Source organism: Borostomias antarcticus, assembly GCF_949987555.1.
Source record: "Borostomias antarcticus genome assembly, chromosome: 9".
NCBI lineage: Eukaryota > Metazoa > Chordata > Actinopteri > Stomiiformes > Stomiidae > Borostomias > Borostomias antarcticus.
The window spans coordinates 6,542,309-6,564,808 of NC_140242.1; the positions used below are offsets into that span (position 1 = coordinate 6,542,309).

At 51.5% G+C, this 22,500-nt stretch overlaps 1 protein-coding gene across 1 annotated transcript in view; it reads right to left on the reverse strand.

Moving 5' to 3' along the window:
* Positions 1-22,500, reverse strand: part of itgb1a (integrin, beta 1a) — a gene marked incomplete at its 3' end in the record, with an annotated part of 30,777 nt that overhangs the window by 2,512 nt on the left and 5,765 nt on the right. The window contains exons 2-15 of the mRNA XM_084443689.1: positions 11,747-11,813; positions 11,152-11,237; positions 10,622-10,841; positions 9,765-9,935; positions 8,226-8,464; positions 7,626-7,781; positions 7,281-7,376; positions 6,443-6,532; positions 5,900-6,040; positions 4,618-4,820; positions 4,255-4,493; positions 3,117-3,339; positions 2,430-2,659; positions 45-211 (exon numbers count right to left, since the gene is read on the reverse strand). Coding sequence (XP_084299815.1) covers positions 45-211; positions 2,430-2,659; positions 3,117-3,339; positions 4,255-4,493; positions 4,618-4,820; positions 5,900-6,040; positions 6,443-6,532; positions 7,281-7,376; positions 7,626-7,781; positions 8,226-8,464; positions 9,765-9,935; positions 10,622-10,841; positions 11,152-11,237; positions 11,747-11,813 — 2,328 coding nt within the window. The remainder of the gene's footprint in view (positions 1-44; positions 212-2,429; positions 2,660-3,116; positions 3,340-4,254; positions 4,494-4,617; positions 4,821-5,899; positions 6,041-6,442; positions 6,533-7,280; positions 7,377-7,625; positions 7,782-8,225; positions 8,465-9,764; positions 9,936-10,621; positions 10,842-11,151; positions 11,238-11,746; positions 11,814-22,500) is intronic.

Sequence of the window (22,500 nt, forward strand, 5' to 3'; positions counted from 1 at the left end):
CCATCCAGAGTTCTCTGAGAGTTCCTGGTCTCCACGTCTCTCACCGTGTCCCACTTGGCGTTCATTTTCTCCTTCTCGAACTTGGCGAACTCGCGGCGGTCGTGGATGATCATCAGCATCTTCCAGATGAGCAGCAGCGCCATGCCGATCAGGACGATGCCCGCCACCACGCCCGCCACGATGGGGATGATGTCAGGACCCGCGGGGCAGTCTGGGACACACACACACACACACACACACACACACACACACACACACACACACACACACACACACACACACACACACACACACACACACACACACACAGTCAGAGTCAGACGTTGCGTCAGGGAAATACAAGTCTAGATCCATGTCCTTGGCGACAAAACTAGGTTTGTTTACTGGTGAAGAGTAGCCTATTTATCCTTCACAGTCCCCGGCTCCTTCCACTGTGTGTCCACCATGTTTACCTCCTTCACTGGTCAGAGAACACACAGTAGGTCAGAGAGAACCACCCAGAGACTAGAGCCTTAACTACAGTACACTAAACAGATACAGTACACACACCAACTCTATCATAGGTTAGGTTTCTGGTCAGGAGTGTACTCATGTCTCCTCTCTCTCACCTAGCGTGTCCACTATGTGCACCTCCCTCTCCTCCCTCTCACCTAGCGTCTCCACCACGTGCACCTCCTCCTCCTCCCTCTCACCTAGCATCTCCACCACGTGCACCTCCCTCTCCTCCATCTCACCTAGCATCTCCACCACGTCCACCTCCCTCTCCTCCCTCTCACCTAGCGTCTCCACCACGTGCACCTCCCTCTCCTCCCTCTCACCTAGCGTCTCCACCACGTGCACCTCCCTCTCCTCCCTCTCACCTAGCGTCTCCACCACGTGCACCTCCCTCTCCTCCCTCTCACCTAGCGTCTCCACCACGTGCACCTCCTCCTCCTCCCTCTCACCTAGCGTCTCCACCACGTGCACCTCCCTCTCCTCCCTCTCACCTAGCGTCTCCACCACGTGCACGGCCTCCTCCTCCCTCTCACCTAGCGTCTCCACCACGTGCACCTCCCTCTCACCTAGCGTCTCCACCACGTGCACCTCCTCCTCCTCCCTCTCACCTAGCGTCTCCACCACGTGCACCTCCCTCTCCTCCCTCTCACTTAGCGTCTCCACCACGTGCACCGCCTCCTCCTCCCTCTCACCTATCGTCTCCACCACGTGCACCTTCCTCTCCTCCCTCTCACTTAGCGTCTCCACCACGTGCACCTCCCTCTCCTCCCTCTCACCTAGCGTCTCCACCACGTGCACCTCCCTCTCCTCCCTCTCACCTAGCGTCTCCACCACGTGCACCTCCCTCTCCTCCCTCTCACCTAGCGTCTCCACCACGTGCACCTCCTCCTCCTCCCTCTCACCTAGCGTCTCCACCACGTGCACCTCCTCCTCCTCCCTCTCACCTAGCGTCTCCACCACGTGCACCTCCCTCTCACCTAGCGTCTCCACCACGTGCACCTCCTCCTCCTCCCTCTCACCTAGCGTCTCCACCACGTGCACCTCCTCCTCCTCTATCTCACCTAGCGTCTCCACCACGTGCACCTCCTCCTCCTCCCTCTCACCTAGCGTCTCCAACACGTCCACCTCCCTCTCCTCCCTCTCACCTAGCGTCTCCACCACGTCCACCTCCCTCTCCTCCCTCTCACCTAGCGTCTCCACAACGTGCACCTCCCTCTCCTCCCTCTCACCTAGCGTCTCCACCACGTGCACCTCCTCCTCCTCCCTCTCACCTAGCGTCTCCAACACGTGCATCTCCCTCTCCTCCATCTCACCTAGCGTCTCCACCACGTGCACCTCCTCCTCCTCCCTCTCACCTAGCGTCTCCACCACGTGCACCTCCTCCTCCTCCCTCTCACCTAGCGTCTCCACCACGTGCACCTCCCTCTCACCTAGCGTCTCCACCACGTGCACCTCCTCCTCCTCCCTCTCACCTAGCGTCTCCACCACGTGCACCTTCCTCTCCTCCCTCTCACCTAGCGTCTCCACCACGTGCACCTCCCTCTCCTCCCTCTCACCTAGCGTCTCCACCACGTGCACCGCCTCCTCCTCCCTCTCACCTAGCGTCTCCACCACGTGCACCTTCCTCTCCTCCCTCTCACTTAGCGTCTCCACCACGTGCACCTCCTCCTCCTCCCTCTCACCTAGCGTCTCCACCACGTGCACCTTCCTCTCCTCCCTCTCACTTAGCGTCTCCACCACGTGCACCTCCCTCTCCTCCCTCTCACCTAGCGTCTCCACCACGTGCACCTCCCTCTCCTCCCTCTCACCTAGCGTCTCCACCACGTGCACCTCCTCCTCCTCCCTCTCACCTAGCGTCTCCACCACGTGCACCTCCTCCTCCTCCCTCTCACCTAGCGTATTCACCACGTGCACCTCCTCCTCCTCCCTCTCACCTAGCGTCTCCACCACGTGCACCTCCTTCTCTGTGTTGTTGATGGCGAAGCTGTAGTAGAACCAGCAGTCGTTGGCGTCTCTCTCCTTGCAGTGGACGAGTGGGAAGGCCTGGCCGGGCTGGGGAAGCTTGTCCTTGTCCGTCACCTTGATCAAGGTGAAGTAGCTGCAGTCCCTCTCACACCTGTCCTTCTTCTCCCCGGTGCCGAAGGCCCTGCACTGGACACACTCCCTGGAGGGAGTGGGCGGGTCAGGTGACTGGACTCTACTACATGTGACAGGTTTCATCTCCACAGTTGCGTCCACACACACGCGTACCCAGGTACCCACCCACACACACGCACACACACACACACACACACACACACACACACACACACACACACACACACACACACACACACAGGTACCCCGCCAACACACACACAGGTACACCCACCCACACACACACAGGTACACCCACACACACACACACACACACACACACACACACACAGGTACCCCCCCCCCGCCCACACACACACACACAGGTACACTCACCGACACACACACACACACACACACACACACACACACACACACAGGTGCCCCCCTCCCCGCCCACACACACACAGGTACACCCACCCACACACACACATAGCCCACTGTACTGAGAGACCACAGACCAATATTGCCAAACCCGAACTCACTTGTTCTCAGCACACACCCCAGGGCAGGTGGGGCAGGTCTCGCAGGTGGGGCCCTGGAACTTGGGGTCCGTGCACTTGCACTGGCCGCACTCACAGGTGCCCCGGCCGTTGCACGACTGCTTGTTGGCCGCCAGGCAGGTGGAGTTGTCCAGGGAACAGTCACAAGCGCTTCCTGTCCAGTTGGCATCGCAGATACACACCCGGCACTCACAGCGCCCGTGACCTGACAACACAGCAGCATGGGGCGTGTTTGATCAGGGACCGAGTCCGGCTTTCTGATTCTAACTTCCTGGTAGCTCAGAACAGGGAACAGACAGGGTCAGTGTGGTTATTTGTTGCCTACAGATGAATAACCATATATGTGCGTTTGGATTTTTGGGGGAGAGCTTGATCAGTAATAGATGTACAGACAATCCTAATAATATTTTGTGTGAATGATATACATCACTTGTACACAACGTCATCTATGTAATGCTATGCAGTTAACCCTCTTTTGATGTAAAAGTCAGAAGACACTGAGATTACAAACCCGTAACACAGCTGTAAATGTAAATGGCACATATGGTTAATCGTCTGTAGACGTTTATTCTCCAAGATCTAAAGAATTAGTGAGAGAAGTAAATGTAAATGGCACATATGGTTAATCGTCTGTAGACGTTTATTCTCCAAGATCTAAAGAAGTCGTGAGAGAATCAGAGTTGACATGAATGAGGGCTCATGTAATTTCACAGCGAGCAGAAAGGTCTGATCCGGTCATCTCTAATTTTATTGAGGTTATGGTTTATTGCATCTCAAACTATGAGGTCCTCTGTGTTTTGTAGGGAGCTTAGTCACCCTAAGTGCCTCAATCAGTGAAGTAAGTTACGTTGATGGCCCTTATAAAGGTAATTATTTTGAAGCAGTGAAGACCACAATGTTATTTAAATGGAATGGACAATAAGGGCAAAATTCATGATTCACGTTTTTCATTGACGAACAGAACTATCGCTTTGTAACACTCTCTAAAAGTCTTACCTGTCAAGTCAAAAATTCTGATTCAGCTTCTATATTTGACGCACACACACACACACACACACGCACGCACGCACACACACACACACACACATACACACACACACACACACACACACACACGCACCTCCGCACAGCTTGTTGTTGGAGCGGTCGCAGTTGAAGTTGTCACACTGGCAGAACTTCCCGTCGTAGCGTTCCTCGGGGTTGTCCCTCTTCTTGCACTCGCAGGAGCCGCACACGCAGTCGCCGTTGTTGCTGCAGATGTCCGTCCCGTTGTCCTTACGACAGCTCTTGTCCATGTCCTCGCTGGACACGTCGTTGGTGCTGCACTCGCACTGCCGGCCGATACGACCGTCATTACACCTGGGAGGGAGGGAGGGAGGGAGGGAGGGAATTACAGGGGTGGTGAATGATGAAAGAAGATGTTTCTTGGTAACGTCACATCAAATAATTGATATCCCGCCGCCGGTCGAACACCGGGACCTACTTGCAGGCTCCACACTCGTACGTCCCGTTGCCGTTGTGGCAGAGCTTGCTGTTCTCGATGCCCTCCTTGTGGCAGTCGCACTCGCAGATGAAGCTGAGGGAGATCTCAACCTCCTCAGTGAAGCCTAGGGGCTTGATCTTGATGACCTCCGTCCTGCCCTGCTTGGGACAGCCCTTCGCCGTCACGCTGATGGTGAACGACACCTACAAGCCAGAGGGGAGAGGACGCACTCGGTCAGTGTGCTGGTAGTCTCAACCCCAGACCCACTCGGTCAGTGTGCTGGTGGTCTCAACCCCAGACCCACTCGGTCAGTGTGCTGGTGGTCTCAACCCCAGACCCACTCGGTCAGTGTGCTGGTGGTCTCAACCCCAGACCCATTCGGTCAGTGTGCTGGTGGTCTCAACCCCAGACCCACTCGGTCAGTGTGCTGGTGGTCTCAACCCCAAACCCACTCGGTCAGTGTGCTGGTGGTCTCAACCCCAGACCCATTCGGTCAGTGTGCTGGTGGTCTCAACCCCAGACCCACTCGGTCAGTGTGCTGCTGGTCTCAACCCCAGACCCACTCGGTCAGTGTGCTGGTGGTCTCAACCCCAGACCCACTCGGTCAGTGTGCTGGTGGTCTCAACCCCAGACCCACTCGGTCAGTGTGCTGGTGGTCTCAACCCCAGACCCACTCGGTCAGAGTGCTGCTACTCTCAACACCAGACCCATGAGAGTTCTTTCGCTGATACTCTACGTAAGCTACGCTAACTACGTTACTGCATGCTGCAGATCTCTCTATGGGTCTGGGACACTTAATGCAAAAATCTGGGGTTCAAATCCTAGCAGTTTATTGGTAGCGCCGGAATCCCGGCGACACCAATCAGTAATGACTTTCGCGATCAGGCGCTCCCACCCATAGATATGCCCCGCCCATCTAACCTGGGCTAGCGTCTCTCATTTGCTGCTAGGACCTGTCACTCTTTCAATTCTGACCATTCGATACGCCCTCTTGGGCAGCAAAGTGGCACAGACTCTATTATGTAGTATGCGGAACACAGCGATTCAACGTAATCGTCTGGAGTCTGGAGAGAGACTAGGGTGCAGGAAACCTCGGCCTAGTGTACAGTATACAGAGTATTACTGTGAATATCTGACTCACTGCTAGATCTGTACGACATTTTGTCACAACGGGACAAACAAAGTTATAATTAGAAAAGAATGGAATAAGGATTGGTCTCATGTGTGTCCAAACTGTGTAAAAACACAACAACAAAGATGTCCGCTTTGGTTTGCTCCCCACCTCGTCGCCAATGGAGATGTTGGAGCACTTCCTGCCGTTCTCTCCCTTGCTGACCAGGCCGTTCTTACAGCGAGACGTGTAGGAGATGGACACGCCCTCTGGGAGCTTGCTGTTCTCCAGGATGACCTCCGATGATAGAGACTGAGCGCAGAGACACACAGGGACACATTACACAGAGAGATAGGCCTGTTTTACACAAAGAGACACACATATACTCTACACACAGAGACACAGAGAGACCTGCTTTACACAGAGAGAAAGGCCTGTTTTACACAGAGAGACACACATATGCTCTACACAGAGAGACCTACTTTACACAGGGACACATAGATACTTTGAGAGAGAGAGCGTCTGTCGGTACACAGAAATAACAACAGGATCAGTTATTCAGGTTAGTAATGGAATGTTAACTAATTTGTTTGTTTATGTCAGTGTTTCTCAAAAGGAACAGGCTATTCTAAAGAGCATAATGACTATTTAGAACAGGACAAGGCTTATCTCATCTCATCACACTTATTTGAATTTGATTTGATTTATACTCACATTGTAGGCATCAATAATCAGGTTGATGACGTTGCTGGAGTTGGCAGACAGTGTGCCCACCGCAGACTTTGGAATAAGATTCTTCAACTCCTGAAAACAGATATAAAAGCAGACTCTGTGAATCCTCTATGTGGCCAAGTCAATGGAAACCCCACCGTCTCTAAACGCTAACAGCCTCTCACAAAAACACATTTTAAAAACCTTTTTTTTTTTTACATTTGTTTCTCCTGACTCATTGACTCCTGACCGATTGAAGGGTACATTTACTGTGGTGCACAAACTAACTAAAGTCGTCAAATTTAAACTACTTAGAACTATTTTCATTATTGTGGCATTGCGGCTGTAGAAGGTTTTCAAGCTAAACGCTGAAATAAAAATAACGAGAACGCTATAGGGAAAAGGGACCGAAGGAAGTTCAGACGCTGAACAAATTGTACACAGCCAAAGAGACAGGATGAAACTGTTGAGGTCCAACAGTCGGGCAGGTGAAGCCACAGGAGATCCTAGATGATATCCCACTAACCAGAGACAGATGCTGCTGGGCATGGCAAGCGCCTCGATCCCCTTCAAAGGGTTGGGTTTCCTCCAGCAACAACATGGAGGTGCTGGAAGTCAGACAGAGTAGCACGCAGAGGGAGAGAGCTGGGGGGGGGGGACTAACCGTCTGGAACTCCTCGGTGGGGGGGACTAACCCTCTGGAACTCCTCGGTGGGGGGGACTAACCGTCTGGAACTCCTCGGTGGGGGTGGGGGGGACTAACCGTCTGGAACTCCTCAGTGGGGGTGGGGGGGGGGTTTAACCGTCTGGAACTCCTCGGTGGGGGGGGGGGGGGACTAACCTTGTAGACTGGCTGGAACTCCTCGGTGACTGCGAAGATGGTCTGAATGTTGTTGTCGCTCAGTTTCTGAACCAGGTGAGCGATGGAGGGGTAGTCCTGGGGGAGGACAGAAAGGACAGTCCCCTTAATGACATGCCACTGAGGACTTCTGTCCCTGTAACAACTGTCCCTGTAACAACTGTCCCTGTAACAACTGTGTTCATACGCTGGTGTTGGGTGCCACTTGTGTCCTTTTCAACTGTGTCCTTGCAGTTGTGATTGAATTGGAGATGGACAAAAAGGATTAAAATGTAATAGTGTAACAACAAACAAACGCCATGGAAAGGATTCCTGTGCGGTACGTACGTAGTAGTGGCTCATGGTGTATATGTTGTTCTCCAGGTGGCATTTGCCATCGTTGGGCAGGACGATGCCCCCCAGCTTCCCGTCCCCAGCGAAGTGGAAGCCGGCGTCAGTCGAGAAGACGAGAAGACGAGTAACGTTCCTCCAGCCAATGTGGTCCTGGGATTAAAGAAAGAGAGAGAGAGAGAGAGAGAGAGAGAGAGAGAGTAGGGGAAGAGAGAGGGAGGGAGAGAGAGGGAGGGAGAGAGGAAGAGGGAGGGAGTAGTAGGGGGAGAGAGAGAGAAAGAGAGACCGATTGTAACTCACTGCCTAAATAAACCCCATTCAGCAGGAAAAGCAGGGCTGCGGTGTTCAGTTATGAGACTAACATCCAAGGCTAAGAAAAGAGACAAGAAGTAGCTCTGTACTATAAACATGAACTGAACACTCTGGTATTTAAGAGTCAGCACACACTCGTCTCATAATATGACTTCTTAGAAATATGACTTGCGGCGATTGTACAAACAAGCAAAATGGGCATTTGAAAGCTTGTCCATACAGTAGATCAAGTCAACAGAGGGCCGACTAAACAAAGACTCAGTACACCATCCATGCAAAACCTACCCCACAGACGGCCACTTGCATGATGGCGTCGAAGCCTCCCTCAGGCGAGTCCAGGTTTCCGGAGATCTGCTGCTGACCCACCAGAGTGTTGAAGCTCTGTCCATCGCTGGTCAGTCTCAGGACGTTCTTGTAGCTGAAGGGGCTGGTGCAGTTCTGGTCGCCGGTGCAGGGGTTCAGCAGCTTGGCCGGCGTGGTGCTGATGTAGGGCATCACCGTCTTCTCCACGAACGAACCAAAACCTCAACCACAGAGGAGGAGAGACGGGTATATACACACCTGCTACTCTCAGGGTATTGTGTGTGTGTGTGCGTGTGTGTGTGTGTGTGTTATTTGAGGGGACAGTTGAGAGAAAAGAAACATTTCTGCTGTAACTGAAAACTGTTCAGACCTGTGAAGTGATTTTACTTCACTGTTCAGAGCTCAAGATGAAGTGAAAAAGACAGAACTTTCAGAAGCTTTGGCTGTTCAAGAAAGGGTTGGGCAGTGTTAATTTCGTCGACAAAAACTATGACAAAAATGGTTCCTCAACTGCCTTTTTTTTTTGTTATCGTCACAAGATGATAACTAAATAAAAACAAATTTATGATGACAAAAACTTACAAAATCTATTGACACTTTCATTGACGAAAATGTCAGGAAAGGACGATTTGGGAAGAGATCCAATCAGAATGCTTAGATTTCTGTAGATTTCAGAAGTCTTGGCTCACGCTGAAAAAACATTGAACACAGGCAAGGAGAGCGCATAGAAATGTGATTCAGTAGCTTTGTCCATCAGTCTAATAGAGGTTTCCTCCAGGAGTACATGACCTTGGAGATTCTAGGGAAATGGTTAAATAATGCATTACACTAAACCCATTTCATTTTAGTTGACTATTACTGTAGATTTAGTCGACTAAAATCTAAAACAATTCAGATGCTAAAATCTAAAACTAAACTAAACTAAACAGCATTTTAGTCAATAGACTGACTAAAACTAAATCAAAATGTATTGTTAAAATGAACACTGGTTGTGGGTTTTCCATGACACGTGTGCTAGGTTGAGAGGCAGACAGTGTGGTAGGTTGAGAGGCAGACAGTGTGGTAGGTTGAGAGGAAGACAGTGTGGTAGGTTGAGAGGCGGACAGTGTGGTAGGTTGAGAGGAAGACAGTGTGGTAGGTTGAGAGGCGGACAGTGTGGTAGGTTGAGATGCGGACAGTGTGGTAGGTTGAGAGGCAGACAGTGTGGTAGGTTGAGAGGCGGACAGTGGTAGGTTGAGAGGCAGACAGTGTGGTAGGTTGAGAGGCAGACAGTGTGGTAGGTTGAGAGGCGGACAGTGGTAGGTTGAGAGGCAGACAGTGTGGTAGGTTGAGAGGCAGACAGTGTGGTAGGTTGAGAGGCGGACAGTGGTAGGTTGAGAGGCAGACAGTGTGGTAGGTTGAGAGGCAGACAGTGTGGTAGGTTGAGAGGCAGACAGTGTGGTAGGTTGAGAGGCGGACAGTGTGGTAGGTTGAGAGGCGGACAGTGTGGTGTGTGTCTTGTTCATTGACAGAAGTTCTCACCTATTCTGAAGTCAGACGTGATCTTGGACATCTCATACATCAGGCTGGTTCCAAGGTTCTTCACGTTCTCCAGATCGTCCTTCATGGAGTAGGACAAGTCCATGAGGTAGTACAGGTCGATTGGGTAATCCTCTGCCCGTTTGAATTTCAGGTTGAAGGATTGGGGCTCACCTACACACACGCACGCAAGCACGCACGCACACACACACGCGCGCGCGCACACACACGCACACGCACACGCACACACACAGACACACACGCTTAAGGAATTAGTTCTTCACAGGAGGTGGTGAACACACTTAAGCCTAGTTTAAACTTCTTGAGGCGAGCTATGGCTCTTGGTTGTCATGGAATGGAATGCCTGGACATTGTCTTTAGCTTAGTTTCCAAGGTAGCCATGAGCCATAGCTCATCTTATGAAGTATAAACTATTAAGCCATCCCATATCCGTCACTTATACTGTACCTAATGTCATAATTATAGTTTAGTTACTTCATAGCTCCTGCTAGGACAGAGTGCTATGACAGAGTTGTGACATAACATTATGGAACGGAATGTTAAATGTGGAAAATATCTCAAAGCAGAGGCAGCGGGAAAGGCCTCAGAAATGTTCAAACACTATAAAATATGGTGCCCCTGCCCTGTTAACTAGCTTACTGAACTTAGTTATCTGTGTTCCTGCCAAAAAATATTCTCACAGATAAGTTCCTTTGCTTAATTTTCTAATGTATTTATTGAAACACATCTTACAGTGTACTAGAACCATAGTTCTAGCGTGGTTCCTCAGCAGGTCTGAGGCTGGGTTCTAGAAGGGTTCCTCGGCAGGTCTGAGGCTGGGTTCTAGAAGGGTTCCTCACCAGATCTGAGAGTGAGGCTGAGCTTTTGGGGCTGGATCTGAGTGATGTCCTCTGGCTTCAGTTTGTCCGCCCCCTTGTTCCGATGGGTCACAGCCTTGTTCTTGAGAACCTTTTGTCCGCCGCGCGGGTTCTCTATCTGGGCCGCGTCACAGCCCCTCTTCCTCAGGGACTCCAGCTCGTCGCAGCGTGTCGACGTGGCCTCTCCCTGCTTCAGGAAGTCCTGGGAGAGAACAAGGGCATCATGGGAGAATCAGACTAATCCCTTTTTTGACAACTGTGAAATACTTGGGATGCTTGATATAGTTTTTTGTGTCCTGTACTGTCCTGTTACACTCCTCAAATACTTTCAAATACTGCATACAGTACCATGAGGAAGCTGTCACACAAACACCTATGTTAAACTGGACAATATGGAGTATGCAGTTTAATTCATTCATTTATGTTATGCTACACTATTTACGTTAATAAGATAAAATTGGATAAAGTGTTTATATTTGAAAAAAAAGTGTTGACTTGTCAAGTTCACATACCGGGTCCTTACACCATCCACATTTGGCGCCGGCCTGAATGCACTGCCCACAGAACTGGGCGTTGGCCTTGATGCACTCGTTCCCCTCTGGTAGGAGAACAAAGGTTAGAGAGGGGAGAGTCACACGGTAGTCGACCGTCCCAGAGAAGCGAGCTCGGCGTCTGCTCATCATTTCATTTGGAACACTCAAAAGAGTAACCGGAGCCGGAATATTCCGGCGTTCCGTTCCACGGCGCCCAAGCTGAGCGCAGCCTCTCCTGGTTAATGACATCATTACTGTATGTTGCGGCGACGCGCTCGCCCGTCTCTCTCCCGGGACATGGAGCGCTCGCTCGTTAGCCTCCTAATGCCTCTGCACTGTTACGCAATCCTCCAGCGTCGCAATTACAGGAGCAAAAAAAAAAAAGACGTACGTGTCTCCATAATTGATTTGTCTAACGAGGTTTATGTTAAGTAGGGCAGAATGCAATTCAATAGAAATAAAGTTAGATGATGCTCTGTAGACTCAGGGAACAAAGTAGCCTTGTCAGTCCTAAATAGATTTGTTCTAACAAGGTTAGGAGATAACGTAAGCTATGATAGCCGCGTCACCTTACCTTGCTGGGCAGTGCTGTAACAAATCACGCCCACCAACATGGACGCCAAAAGAAGTTTCAGGTCCATCTGCAAAAAAAAGAGAAGGAAATATATATATTTTGTTGCTGTTATACTGAAACGCAATGTCAGCTGAGAGCAGTGTGTAGACAGACGTCTGCTACTGTAACAGCTATGGGCAGCTCTCCAGGGAAACATCAGCACCTGATGACGTCACTTAATTTCTTTGACAAAGGAAGTGTTTGTTGTAGGTGGAACGCCTCACACCGGCGGTAATAAACGGTGTTTGTTAATGGGGTTAATGGAGGTAATAAACCAGCTACTGTAGCGGTGCTGTAGGAGGCTTGACTATTTTCAGTCAGTCACAGGGTAACCGGGGGCTAATGTGATAAAACTACACTTCTCAGATGACCATAATGCACCTCCCACCGCTGACTGCCTCTGGGTCTCTATTGCCCCCCCCCCCCTCTCTCTCTCCTTCCCTCTCTCTCTCTCTCCTTCCTTTTCTCTCTCTCTCGCTCTCTCTCTCACACTCTCATTCTCTCCTCCATTTCTCTCTCTCGCTCCTTCTTTTTCTCTCCCTATGTCTCTCTCTTTCTCTCTCCCTATGTCTCTCTCTCTCCTTCCTTTTCTCTCTCTCACACTCATTCGCTCTTCCATTTCTCTCTCTCTGTCTCCTTCACTCTCTCTCTCTCCTTTTTCTATATGTCTCTCTCTCTCTCTCTCTCTCTCTCTCACTATCTGTCCCCCCCCCCACCTCCTCCTCCTTCTGTAAATAGCCCTGGCTCCCTGGGGTCAAGCGTTCTCCGCCCATGTCTATCGATCCCCTGTCCAGCCCTGCGCTGTGGGCTCTTCGATGAGCCACTGAGCCCGGACAACCAATCCTCCTCATCCTCATCATCATCATCCTCCCTCTCTGTTCGGCCCAGCTGCGCTCTTCACATGGACCGGTGATGGACCGGTGATGGACCGGTGACGGCCTCTCACTGGGCTAAATGGCTCCATTACAGAACTGCTCTGGACAATAACAGCAGTCAAGAGTTTTAACAGCCGTCTGCGGGCTAAAAACACAACAAAAAAACAACAACAAAACAACAACAAAGACAGTGTCTCGTGCAGGACAGCGGGAGGGAGACAGAACTGCCCGCAGGGCGGCTCTGAGTTAGCAGGTACCGGACCGACCTGTTAGGGAGCGGCGCTGTAGTTAGGCGGATTAAGTGAACAGCGGATCGATGACAGAATCCTATCCTATAGAGTGGAATAGAGGGAGTTCAATCAATAATATATCCAGCCGACGCGAGGAATGCCCAGGATGCACTTTGCTATTAGACCCAGACTACTGAGAGAGGAGCGCAGCTGGGAGCAGAGGCCTGGAGGTGGGGGTGGAGACACTGTCCCTTCCTATCCCAGAGGCCTGGAGGTGGGGGTGGAGACACTGTCCCTTCCTATCCCAGAGGCCTGGAGGTGGGGGTGGGGACACTGTCCCTTCCTATCCCAGAGGCCTGGAGGTGGCGGTGGGGACACTGTCCCTTCCTATCCCAGAGGCCTGGAGGTGGAGGTGGGGACACTGTCCCTTCCTATCCCAGAGGCCTGGAGGTGGGGGTGGGGACACTGTGCTATACTGTCCTATCCCAGAGAGGGACATCTGACCCCAGCTATATGTGGACTCTTTACATTTAAAGACATGTGTTCCAGTTACAGGCCAACGGAAGGATGATGAGGGAAGCATTCCTCAGTGCATCTACGTGTGTGTGTGTGTGTGTGTGTGTGTGTGTGTGTGTGTGTGTGTGTGCATGTTATACACACACAGCATGCCAGACAGAATGTCTGTGACCCCCCCCCCCCCCCCAGATGAGATCAGCAGCTTGGGGCCTCTCCACTCCTCTATGGACCTAAACGCCACAATTAGCTCCTCCTCCGCCACAATTAGCTCCTCCTCCCCATCCTCACGTTACACTGCTATTGCACCCCGTCTGTCGGCCATGTTTAAGGCGGGGTTCACAAAAAAAAATCACTGTGTCCGATTTCACACTGTTTGTCCAAACAGAAGCCTAGTTAAGTGGAAAATCTGGCTCCATTGTTATGGTATTTGGCTGGAATGTTAGTTCGTTGAGTCAGAGTTGTAAACAATGCCACAATGTAAACAACAGTTAATGGATGAATGCAAAAGATCTGAAGATGAAATCAACCATATCAACATCTGTGTGGTCTGTATGGCTCTATGTGCTACTAACCCTGTTCTGCCTTCCCTCTGCCTTCCCTCTCCCTAGTGCCTCTCTCTCTCCCTCCTATCTTCTAACCAGGTCCAGTGGATGCCCCACTGTCACCAGCAGACCTCCCGGAGTCCGATAGATACCCCCGTGTCTGCTGTGGATGTCGTAGCATGTCCGTAGAATGTTCTCTCTCCTATGATGCTTTTTAGCCTCTCTTACTCTGAAATGTAATTTAATGTAATGTATTGCTTTATAAATGTTCTTAGCCGGTAGACAAACATACTCCTGGAGCTTGCTCGATCGCCTTGTTGAGAGGGGTCAGGGAAGAATTTTTACAGCTCACTTATCTGGCCCCCGGGTGATTACTGTTTTTTTTCTTCCCTCTGGAATATGTAGAGAGTGGGTCGTATGCCCACCTCCCTTGTTCTCTGTAAAGCGCATTGTGTTGCCTCTGGGTATGAAATGCGCTATACAAATAAAGCTTTGATTGATTGATTGATTGATTGAACCATGTGCTTTATTTAAGTGCAATGCTATTTGTGATGTGTCACAAATGAGAAACGTTATTTATCAACTTCTGGTAAACCAAACACACACACGCACACACACACACACGTATACACTTTAGAAGCCCTAATACACACAAGCAAAACTAAACTCACTGGACAGTGTTAAAGCTGGGTGAGAGTTTTCACATTTCTAGGGCCTTAACCGCCACCTCTGTCATTTCCTCTACCGCATTCCACGTTGGTTTGACTTCTACTCTTTGTCTTCGAGCGCCAAGGACCCGATCAAAAGCTAAACTATGCCTGTAAAAACACCCGCCAGAGAGTGTCAACTTGGAAAACAAGAGGGCCACCTCTATTCTCTGAAGCTGAGCAGCTGGGGTCTGGAACGCTCTTTCTGTGCCCACAGCCAGAAGAAGCAGAGCGTCCGTCTGATAACCCTGGAGTCGCTCGTGCTACGGCCCGGAGTCGCTCCTGCTACGGCCCGGAGTCGCTCCTGCTACGGCCCGGACCGCTGTGAACCATCAGGCCAGCTCATCAGCCATTACTCGGTACGTTAGTGAGAAATGAAAACAGTCCTGACGTTTAGCGGATGGGAACAGATTGTGAGAGATAAGCAGGTCAAAGGGAGGGAGGCACGGAGGGATTTGAGGAGAAGAGACAGGCGGAGCTCAGAAGTATGTTCCTCCCCTGGGAGAGGAGACGAGGACAGGAATAGACCGAGTTCACACACACACACACACACACACACACACACACACACACGCGCACACACACACGCACACACACACGCACACACACACACACACACACACACACACACGCACACACACGCATACACACACACACACAACCACTGAGTTCACACACAACCACTAAATTCACACACAGACACAGACCCCAGTGGCTGGTAGCAGGTCAGGAGTAACAGCCTTAACAGAATAGCATCTAGGTGAGAACATCTTTTCTGGTTTACACACACACACACACACACACACACACACACACACACACACACACACACACACACACACACACACACACACACACACACACACACACACACACACACACACACACACACACACACACACACACACACACACACACACACACACACACACACACACACACACACACACACACACACACACACACACACACACACACACACACCTCAGCTGTGACTAACTGCAGTCTGGGGTTTCCAGACTCCTGGAGGCTCCTGGTCTTGTTGCATCTCTCTCTCTCTCTCTCTGTCTCTATCTCTATCTCTCTCTCTCTCTCTCTCTCTGTCTCTCTCTCTGTCTCTCTCTCCCCCCCCCCCCCCCCCCCCCCCCACCCCGTCTGGCCCCCCTCTCAGGCAGACATTCCTGAGGAACATGCATCCTTGTGGAGTCGGACCAGGATAGCAGCTGTAACACACGTCCGGAAAACCAGAGCATCCCTGGCCATGTCAGGCTCCGGTTGTCATGCCCCATCTCCCACAACCCCCCTCCCCCCCCACACACTACCGGCTATGATTAGCCACTTCCTTTAAACAGCCCAGCCCCGGACGGGGAGAGGAGACTTGTCCTGAGTGCACAGACAGAGCACAGCGTTGTGTTTCTGAACCCCCTGACTCGCACTACTGGAAGTGTTGAAAGCAGCAAATCCGGCCATGGGACTGAGTCTCATGCCTGAGTGGCTTCACTTTGAAACAGCCGCACGTCAGCAAATAGTTCTCAGCTGCTGCTCGCATAACAGAGAGGGATCCCGAACTAGGACAAGAGATGAGAGAGAGAGCCTGGCAGTACTGAGAGAGACAGAGAGAGAGAGAGAGAGGGAGAGAGAGAGACTGGCAGTACTGAGAGAGACAGAGAGAGAGAAAGAGAGGGAGAGAGAGAGAGAGCCTGGCAGTACTGAGAGAGACAGAGAGAGAGAGAGAGAGGGAGAGAGAGAGACTGGCAGTACTGAGAGAGACAGAGAGAGAGAAAGAGAGGGAGAGAGAGAGAGAGAGACTGGCAGTACTGAGAGAGACAGAGAGAGAGAAAGAGAGGGAGAGAGAGAGAGAGAGAGAGAGAGAGAGAGACTGGCAGTACTGAGAGAGACAGAGAGAGAGAGAGAGAGAGAGAGAGAGAGAGAGAGAGAGCGAGAGAGACTGGCAGTACTGAGAGAGACAGAGAGAGAGAAAGAGAGGGAGAGAGAGAGAGAGACTGGCAGTACTGAGAGAGACAGAGAGAGAGAAAGAGAGGGAGAGAGAGAGACTGGCAGTACTGAGAGAGACAGAGAGAGAGAGAGAGGGAGAGAGAGAGAGAGAGAGAGACTGGCAGTACTGAGAGAGACAGAGAGAGAAAGAGAGGGAGAGAGACTGGCAGTACTGAGAGAGACAGAGAGAGAGAAAGAGGGAGAGAGAGAGACTGGCAGTACTGAGAGAGACAGAGAGAGAGAAAGAGAGAGAGAGAGAGAGAGAGAGAGAGACTGGCAGTACTGAGAGAGACAGAGAGAGAGAAAGAGAGGGAGACAGAGAGACTGGCAGTACTGAGAGAAACAGAGAGAGAGAAAGAGAGAGAGAGACAGGCAACAGGCAGACAGACAGACAGACAGAGGGAGAGAGTTTTCAGAGTTTTAAAAGGTACAAGGTTGGATATATCACTGCATCTTAAAAACAGAGAGAGAGAGAGAGAGAGAGGCCCCTGGTCTCTCCTTACTGAGGAGAGCTGTTCTCCAGCCGTGAAAAGGAGGAATAGAAGGAATGGAAAAAGGAAAAACAGGAAAGGGCGGTCCTTTGTCGTCCAGGCGAACAGGGCAGCCTCAAGTCCAAAGGGAGGACTTTTTACAACTCTGGTCCACAGTAGCCCGGGCCCCTGCCCTTCCACATTCTCTCCTTCTCTCTCTCCCCCTCACCCTCCCTCCTTCTCTCTCCCTCCCTCCCTCCCTCCCTCTCTCTTACGCTAACACAATCGCTCTGTTCAAGCCCTTCCCTGTGAGTCTGACACGCCTATGACGGCATACAGCCTTCACTGAAGGTGACTGTGAAACAGACGGGCTCGGACACTGACCAGGCCGAGCTACAGATCTGGAGCTGAATATCAAACACACAGGCTGTCTGTGTCCTCCCTCTCTCCCTCCATCGTCCCTCCATCCTCCCCCCATCCCTCCCTCCCTCCCTCCCTCCCTCCATCGTCCCTCCCCCATCCCTCCCTCTCTCCCTCCATCGTCCCTCCATCCTCCCCCCATCCCTCCCTCCCTCCCTCCCTCCCTCCCTCCCTCCCTCCATCCTCCCCCATCCCTCCCTCCCTCGTCCCTCCCCCCCTCCCTCCATCGTCTCTCCATCCTCCCCCCATCCCTCCCTCCCTCCATCCTCCCCCATCCCTCTATCACTCCATCCTCCCCCATCCCTCTATCACTCCATCCTCCCCCCATCCCTCCCTCCCTCCCTCCTCCCCCCATCCCTCCTTCCCTCCCTCCCTCCTCCCCCCCCATCCCTCCCTCCATCCTCCACCCATCCCTCCTTCATTCCCTCCCTCCATCCTCCCCCCATCCCTCTATCACTCCATCCTCCCCCCATCCCTCCCTCCATCCTCCCCCCATCCCTCTATCACTCCATCCTCCCCCCATCCCTCCCTCCATCCTCCCCCTATCCCTCCCTCCCTCCCTCCCTCCATCCTCCCCCCATCCCTCCTTCCCTCCCTCCCTCCATCCTCCCCCATCCCGCCCTCCCTCCCTCCATCCTCCACCCACCCATCCCTCCCTCCCTCCCTCCCTCCCTCCTCCCCCCATCCCTCCCTCCATCCTCCCCCATCCCTCTATCCCTCCATCCTCCCCCCGCCCCTCCCTTTGCCCCCCCCTCGTCCCTCCGTCCCCCCGACCTCCAGACAAGACAAAAGCCATGAATCAGGATGTCTCAGATCACCAAAAAAGGCAGAAGGCCTCTTCTCTCCCAGCATGCTTAGAGAGGCCCCCGTGCCGAAAGCACATGTTATATATTTTGTCACACTTGAAGATAAATCTAGTGTAATACTTGCACAGAGCTCTGCTCATGAAACCTATACTGTTGTTGACGACAGAAAAAAGACTGGAAAAAGTTACGAAATGGAAATCGGTTCCATCTTAGACAAACAGACTGTTTGAATGTTGATGGCAGGCAGTATAAAATCAGATGTTTTAAAGATACACTTTCTGGAAGAATATTGACCAGCGGTGGTGCTTCGGCTGCAGTACTCCTTCGAGACAGAAAATCAATAGCACTTAAGCTTTTTTTTCTTCTTCTTTTCGTTTAACCAGAACACGTGGTCTCTGGCGGGACTTCACTCCACAGCGAGCCGGTTCCCAGAACGATGGATTGATCACTACAGCGCCGGGGGAAACAGGTGAAGCAAACAGCTAATCGTCAGGGGCCCCAAGAAGCCATCCACTATTCATAGCTCCATCCCTGTGTTTGGAACTAGCTGTGCAGTGCTACCTCACCCGCACCTGGTCTCCACACTCAGGGCCACAGCCCCTCCGGTTCCAGATGCGGGACCAGGGCTGGAGATACAACGCCAGGATGTGAGCAAGACCAAACACTTGTGTATGAAGTCCAATAAACATGTAAAAATAATAAGACCCCTATATTCTGTAGTAGTAATATCCCTGTCATACAGTGTCAAATGAAGTATTGCTGGACTGTGCCCGAGGGACATGACACAAGGCATTAGACAGTTACAGACATTATTCAATGGTAGCCAACCTGGGCTACAGCAGTAGTCACTTTCACACGAAAGCTCCTGGTGTCTGTGGTGTTCTGGGTGGTTGGGCATGCTCAACGTGCATCCAGATCCCCATCACCAATAACAGCCCATCTAGACTGGCTCCAGGCAGGTCTTCGGGAAGGGGGTCTACTGTAAGTCTGTGTCCAGGCTGTAGGTCTGGCGATAGAGGCCATGTCATCTGGGTCTAGAGGCCATGAATCTATACCCAGAAGCTCTCGCTGCGACAAGAACTTCTGGGAACACGCGATGATGTTTGTGGACACCTGTGAGAATCCTAGCGGATTTTCAATAGGATGGTGATTGGCCCGCGCAGATAGTGGGGCTATTCGGAGAGGCTGATGTGGCTTCTGGATGGTCACTGAACGCAGATGTCTACTTCTACAAGTTTGAGGAGTTTTGCACTCTAGCGAGCTGTAGGTAGAATATCTGGCACACAAGGTGCGATTTACTTTACTTTCTTTCACGTTAACTCTCACTTCACAGAGGCTTTTATTACACAAACAAAAAAACGTTATGAGCCTGTTATTAACCTGCTATGAGCCTGTTATGATCCTGCTATGAGCCTGCTATGAGCCTGTTATTAACCTGCTATTAACCTGCTATGAGCCTGCTATGAGCCTGTTATTAACCTGCTATTAACCTGCTATTAACCTGCTATGAGCCTGCTATGAGCCTGTTATGATCCTGCTATGAGCCTGTTATTAACCTGCTATTAACCTGCTATTAACCTGCTATGAGCCTGTTATGATCCTGTTATGAGCCTGTTATGATCCTGCTATGAGTCTGTTATTAACCTGCTATGAGCCTGTTATGATCCTGCTATGAGCCTGTTATTAACCTGCTATGAGCCTGCTATGAGCCTGTTATGATCCTGTTATGATCCTGCTATGAGCCTGTTATTAACCTGTTATGATCCTGTTATGAGCCTGCTATGAGCCTGCTATGAGCCTGCTATGATCCTGCTATGAGCCTGTTATGAGCCTGCTATGAGCCTGTTATGATCCTGCTATGAGCCTGTTATGAGCCTGTTATTAACCTGCTATTAACCTGCTATTTACCTGCTATCAGCCTGCTATGAGCCTGCTATGAGCCTGTTATGATCCTGCTATTAACCTGCTATGAGCCTGTTATGGGGTTGGTTGAGGTTGAGAGCAGCTCGCTGCGGCCTGGTCTCCCTGTGTTTGAACGCCCTTTTCCTCTGCCGGACCACAGGAAGCTGATCCCTGCAACACAGGAAGCCAGCCAGCGGCCTGATACAGCAGCCCAAACCTACCCCCTCCCCGGGGCCAAGCAGGTACAGAGACCAGACTCTGTACGGAGAGAGAGAGAGGACACACAGAAGCCAGTGTGATGCACTCTGACAAGACAGAGGACTCCATAGCACATGCAGGTCGTATCTGATCCTTCACCCTTAAAACTAACTAGCTATGCCCATCATTTAAGATCAGGGGGAAACCAGGGACAGAAGCGCCATCAAAACCACCCGGCTTATCTTGACCAGATAACAGGGGAGGACTGTCCGTGTCTGGCGTATGAACGGTCTAACGACTTGATGTTATCAGCCCCGGTTATTAACTATTTTTTGTACATTTTAAATATGCTATGTAAATATGATGTAAAATTTGCTGTTTCTATGACGTTCTGTTTGCATATGTAATTCCCACGTGAGAATGGGTTGACTGAAACGATCCATGGGTTGGCTTGATTGAAATGGGTTGATTGAAATGGTCCACAGGTGCGACTAAACTATAAAGCCGGAACAAGCACCTGTTCAGTTGGCTAAACACTGAAGAAGGCAGAGCCGAAACACGTCTGTCAGGTCTGTCCACCATCATGAATTAAAAGAGCATAAACATAGTTGAGTGCGGACCCTTCTTTATTATTGATCATCGTCGGACAGTAACAGAAATTCCTCTTATAGATCTCTGACGGTGGGAGGTGTAGCAGAGACACGTGTTCAATGTCAAACGTAAATATTTACGGTGAGAAGTGTAAATCTCAGCACAGCGCTGGTGTGGAGACAGGATTAACCTCAGCAGGCCTGTTTCCCAGAGAGGATATTGAGATGGAGGGTCTTTGTCGTGTCTCCACCGCAAAATATGTCAAGTATGCATGCTAACCAGAACCACACACACACGGAGATGCACACCGCACATGTTGTGCGTGCGCACACACACACACACACGTGCGCACACGCACACACACACACACACACACACACAAAGCAGAAATGGTTAGATATGTCCTTTACTATCAAGTCCACGCATACATGCACGCTCACACACACAAACACACACACACACACACACACACACACACACACACACACACACACACACACACACACACACGCACGCACACTCACTCATTACTTAAGAGGAGAACAGCTGCCCAGAGAGGACCGGAGTCTCCAGTGGAGGCTAATGAGCCACCGGTGTTACAGGCGGACCCCCGATGCCCGAGTAGAAACCCCCGTGTTGAGGCCTGACCATGTCCGTCTGCTCCGCGCGGACAGCTGAGACCAAGTCTCTTAATCCGACTGGAACATTAACACCGGGCAGCGCGCCCGGCCCGGCTGCGCGCGGACACCGCCGACCCGCGTCTGCCGAGGCCCTACTAATGCGTGAAACTGGCATGTTAATAGTGTTCAGATGGCTTTCATTAAGGCTGCGAGGCTCAACACTAGAACTCAGGGGGCCTCTGTGTTTCCCCAGGATCCCCTCGACCCTCTGAGTCTGATGAGAGATCCCCCAGGATCCCCTCGACCCTCTGAGACTGATGAGAGATCCCCCAGGATCCCCTCGACCCTCTGAGACTGAGGAGAGATCCCCCAGGATCCCCTCGACCCTCTGAGACTGAGGAGAGATCCCCCAGGATCCCCTCGACCCTCTGAGACTGAGGAGAGATCCCCCAGGATCCCCTCGACCCTCTGAGACTGATGAGAGATCCCCCAGGATCCCCTCGACCCTCTGAGACTGATGAGAGATCCCCCAGGATCCCCTCGACCCTCTAAGACTGATGAGAGATCCCCCAGGATCCCCTCGACCCTCTGAGACTGAGGAGAGATCCCCCAGGATCCCCTCGACCCTCTGAGACTGATGAGAGATCCCCCAGGATCCCCTCGACCCTCTGAGACTGAGGAGAGATCCCCCAGGATCCCCTCGACCCTCTGAGACTGATGAGAGATCCGTACGACGTAGAATCGAAGCTAACTTGGTGTTTGCGACGACAGGACGTTCATTTGAAACTGCACACATATAGTAAATATAGAGTTACATACAACTGCTGCATTCTGAAGTACATG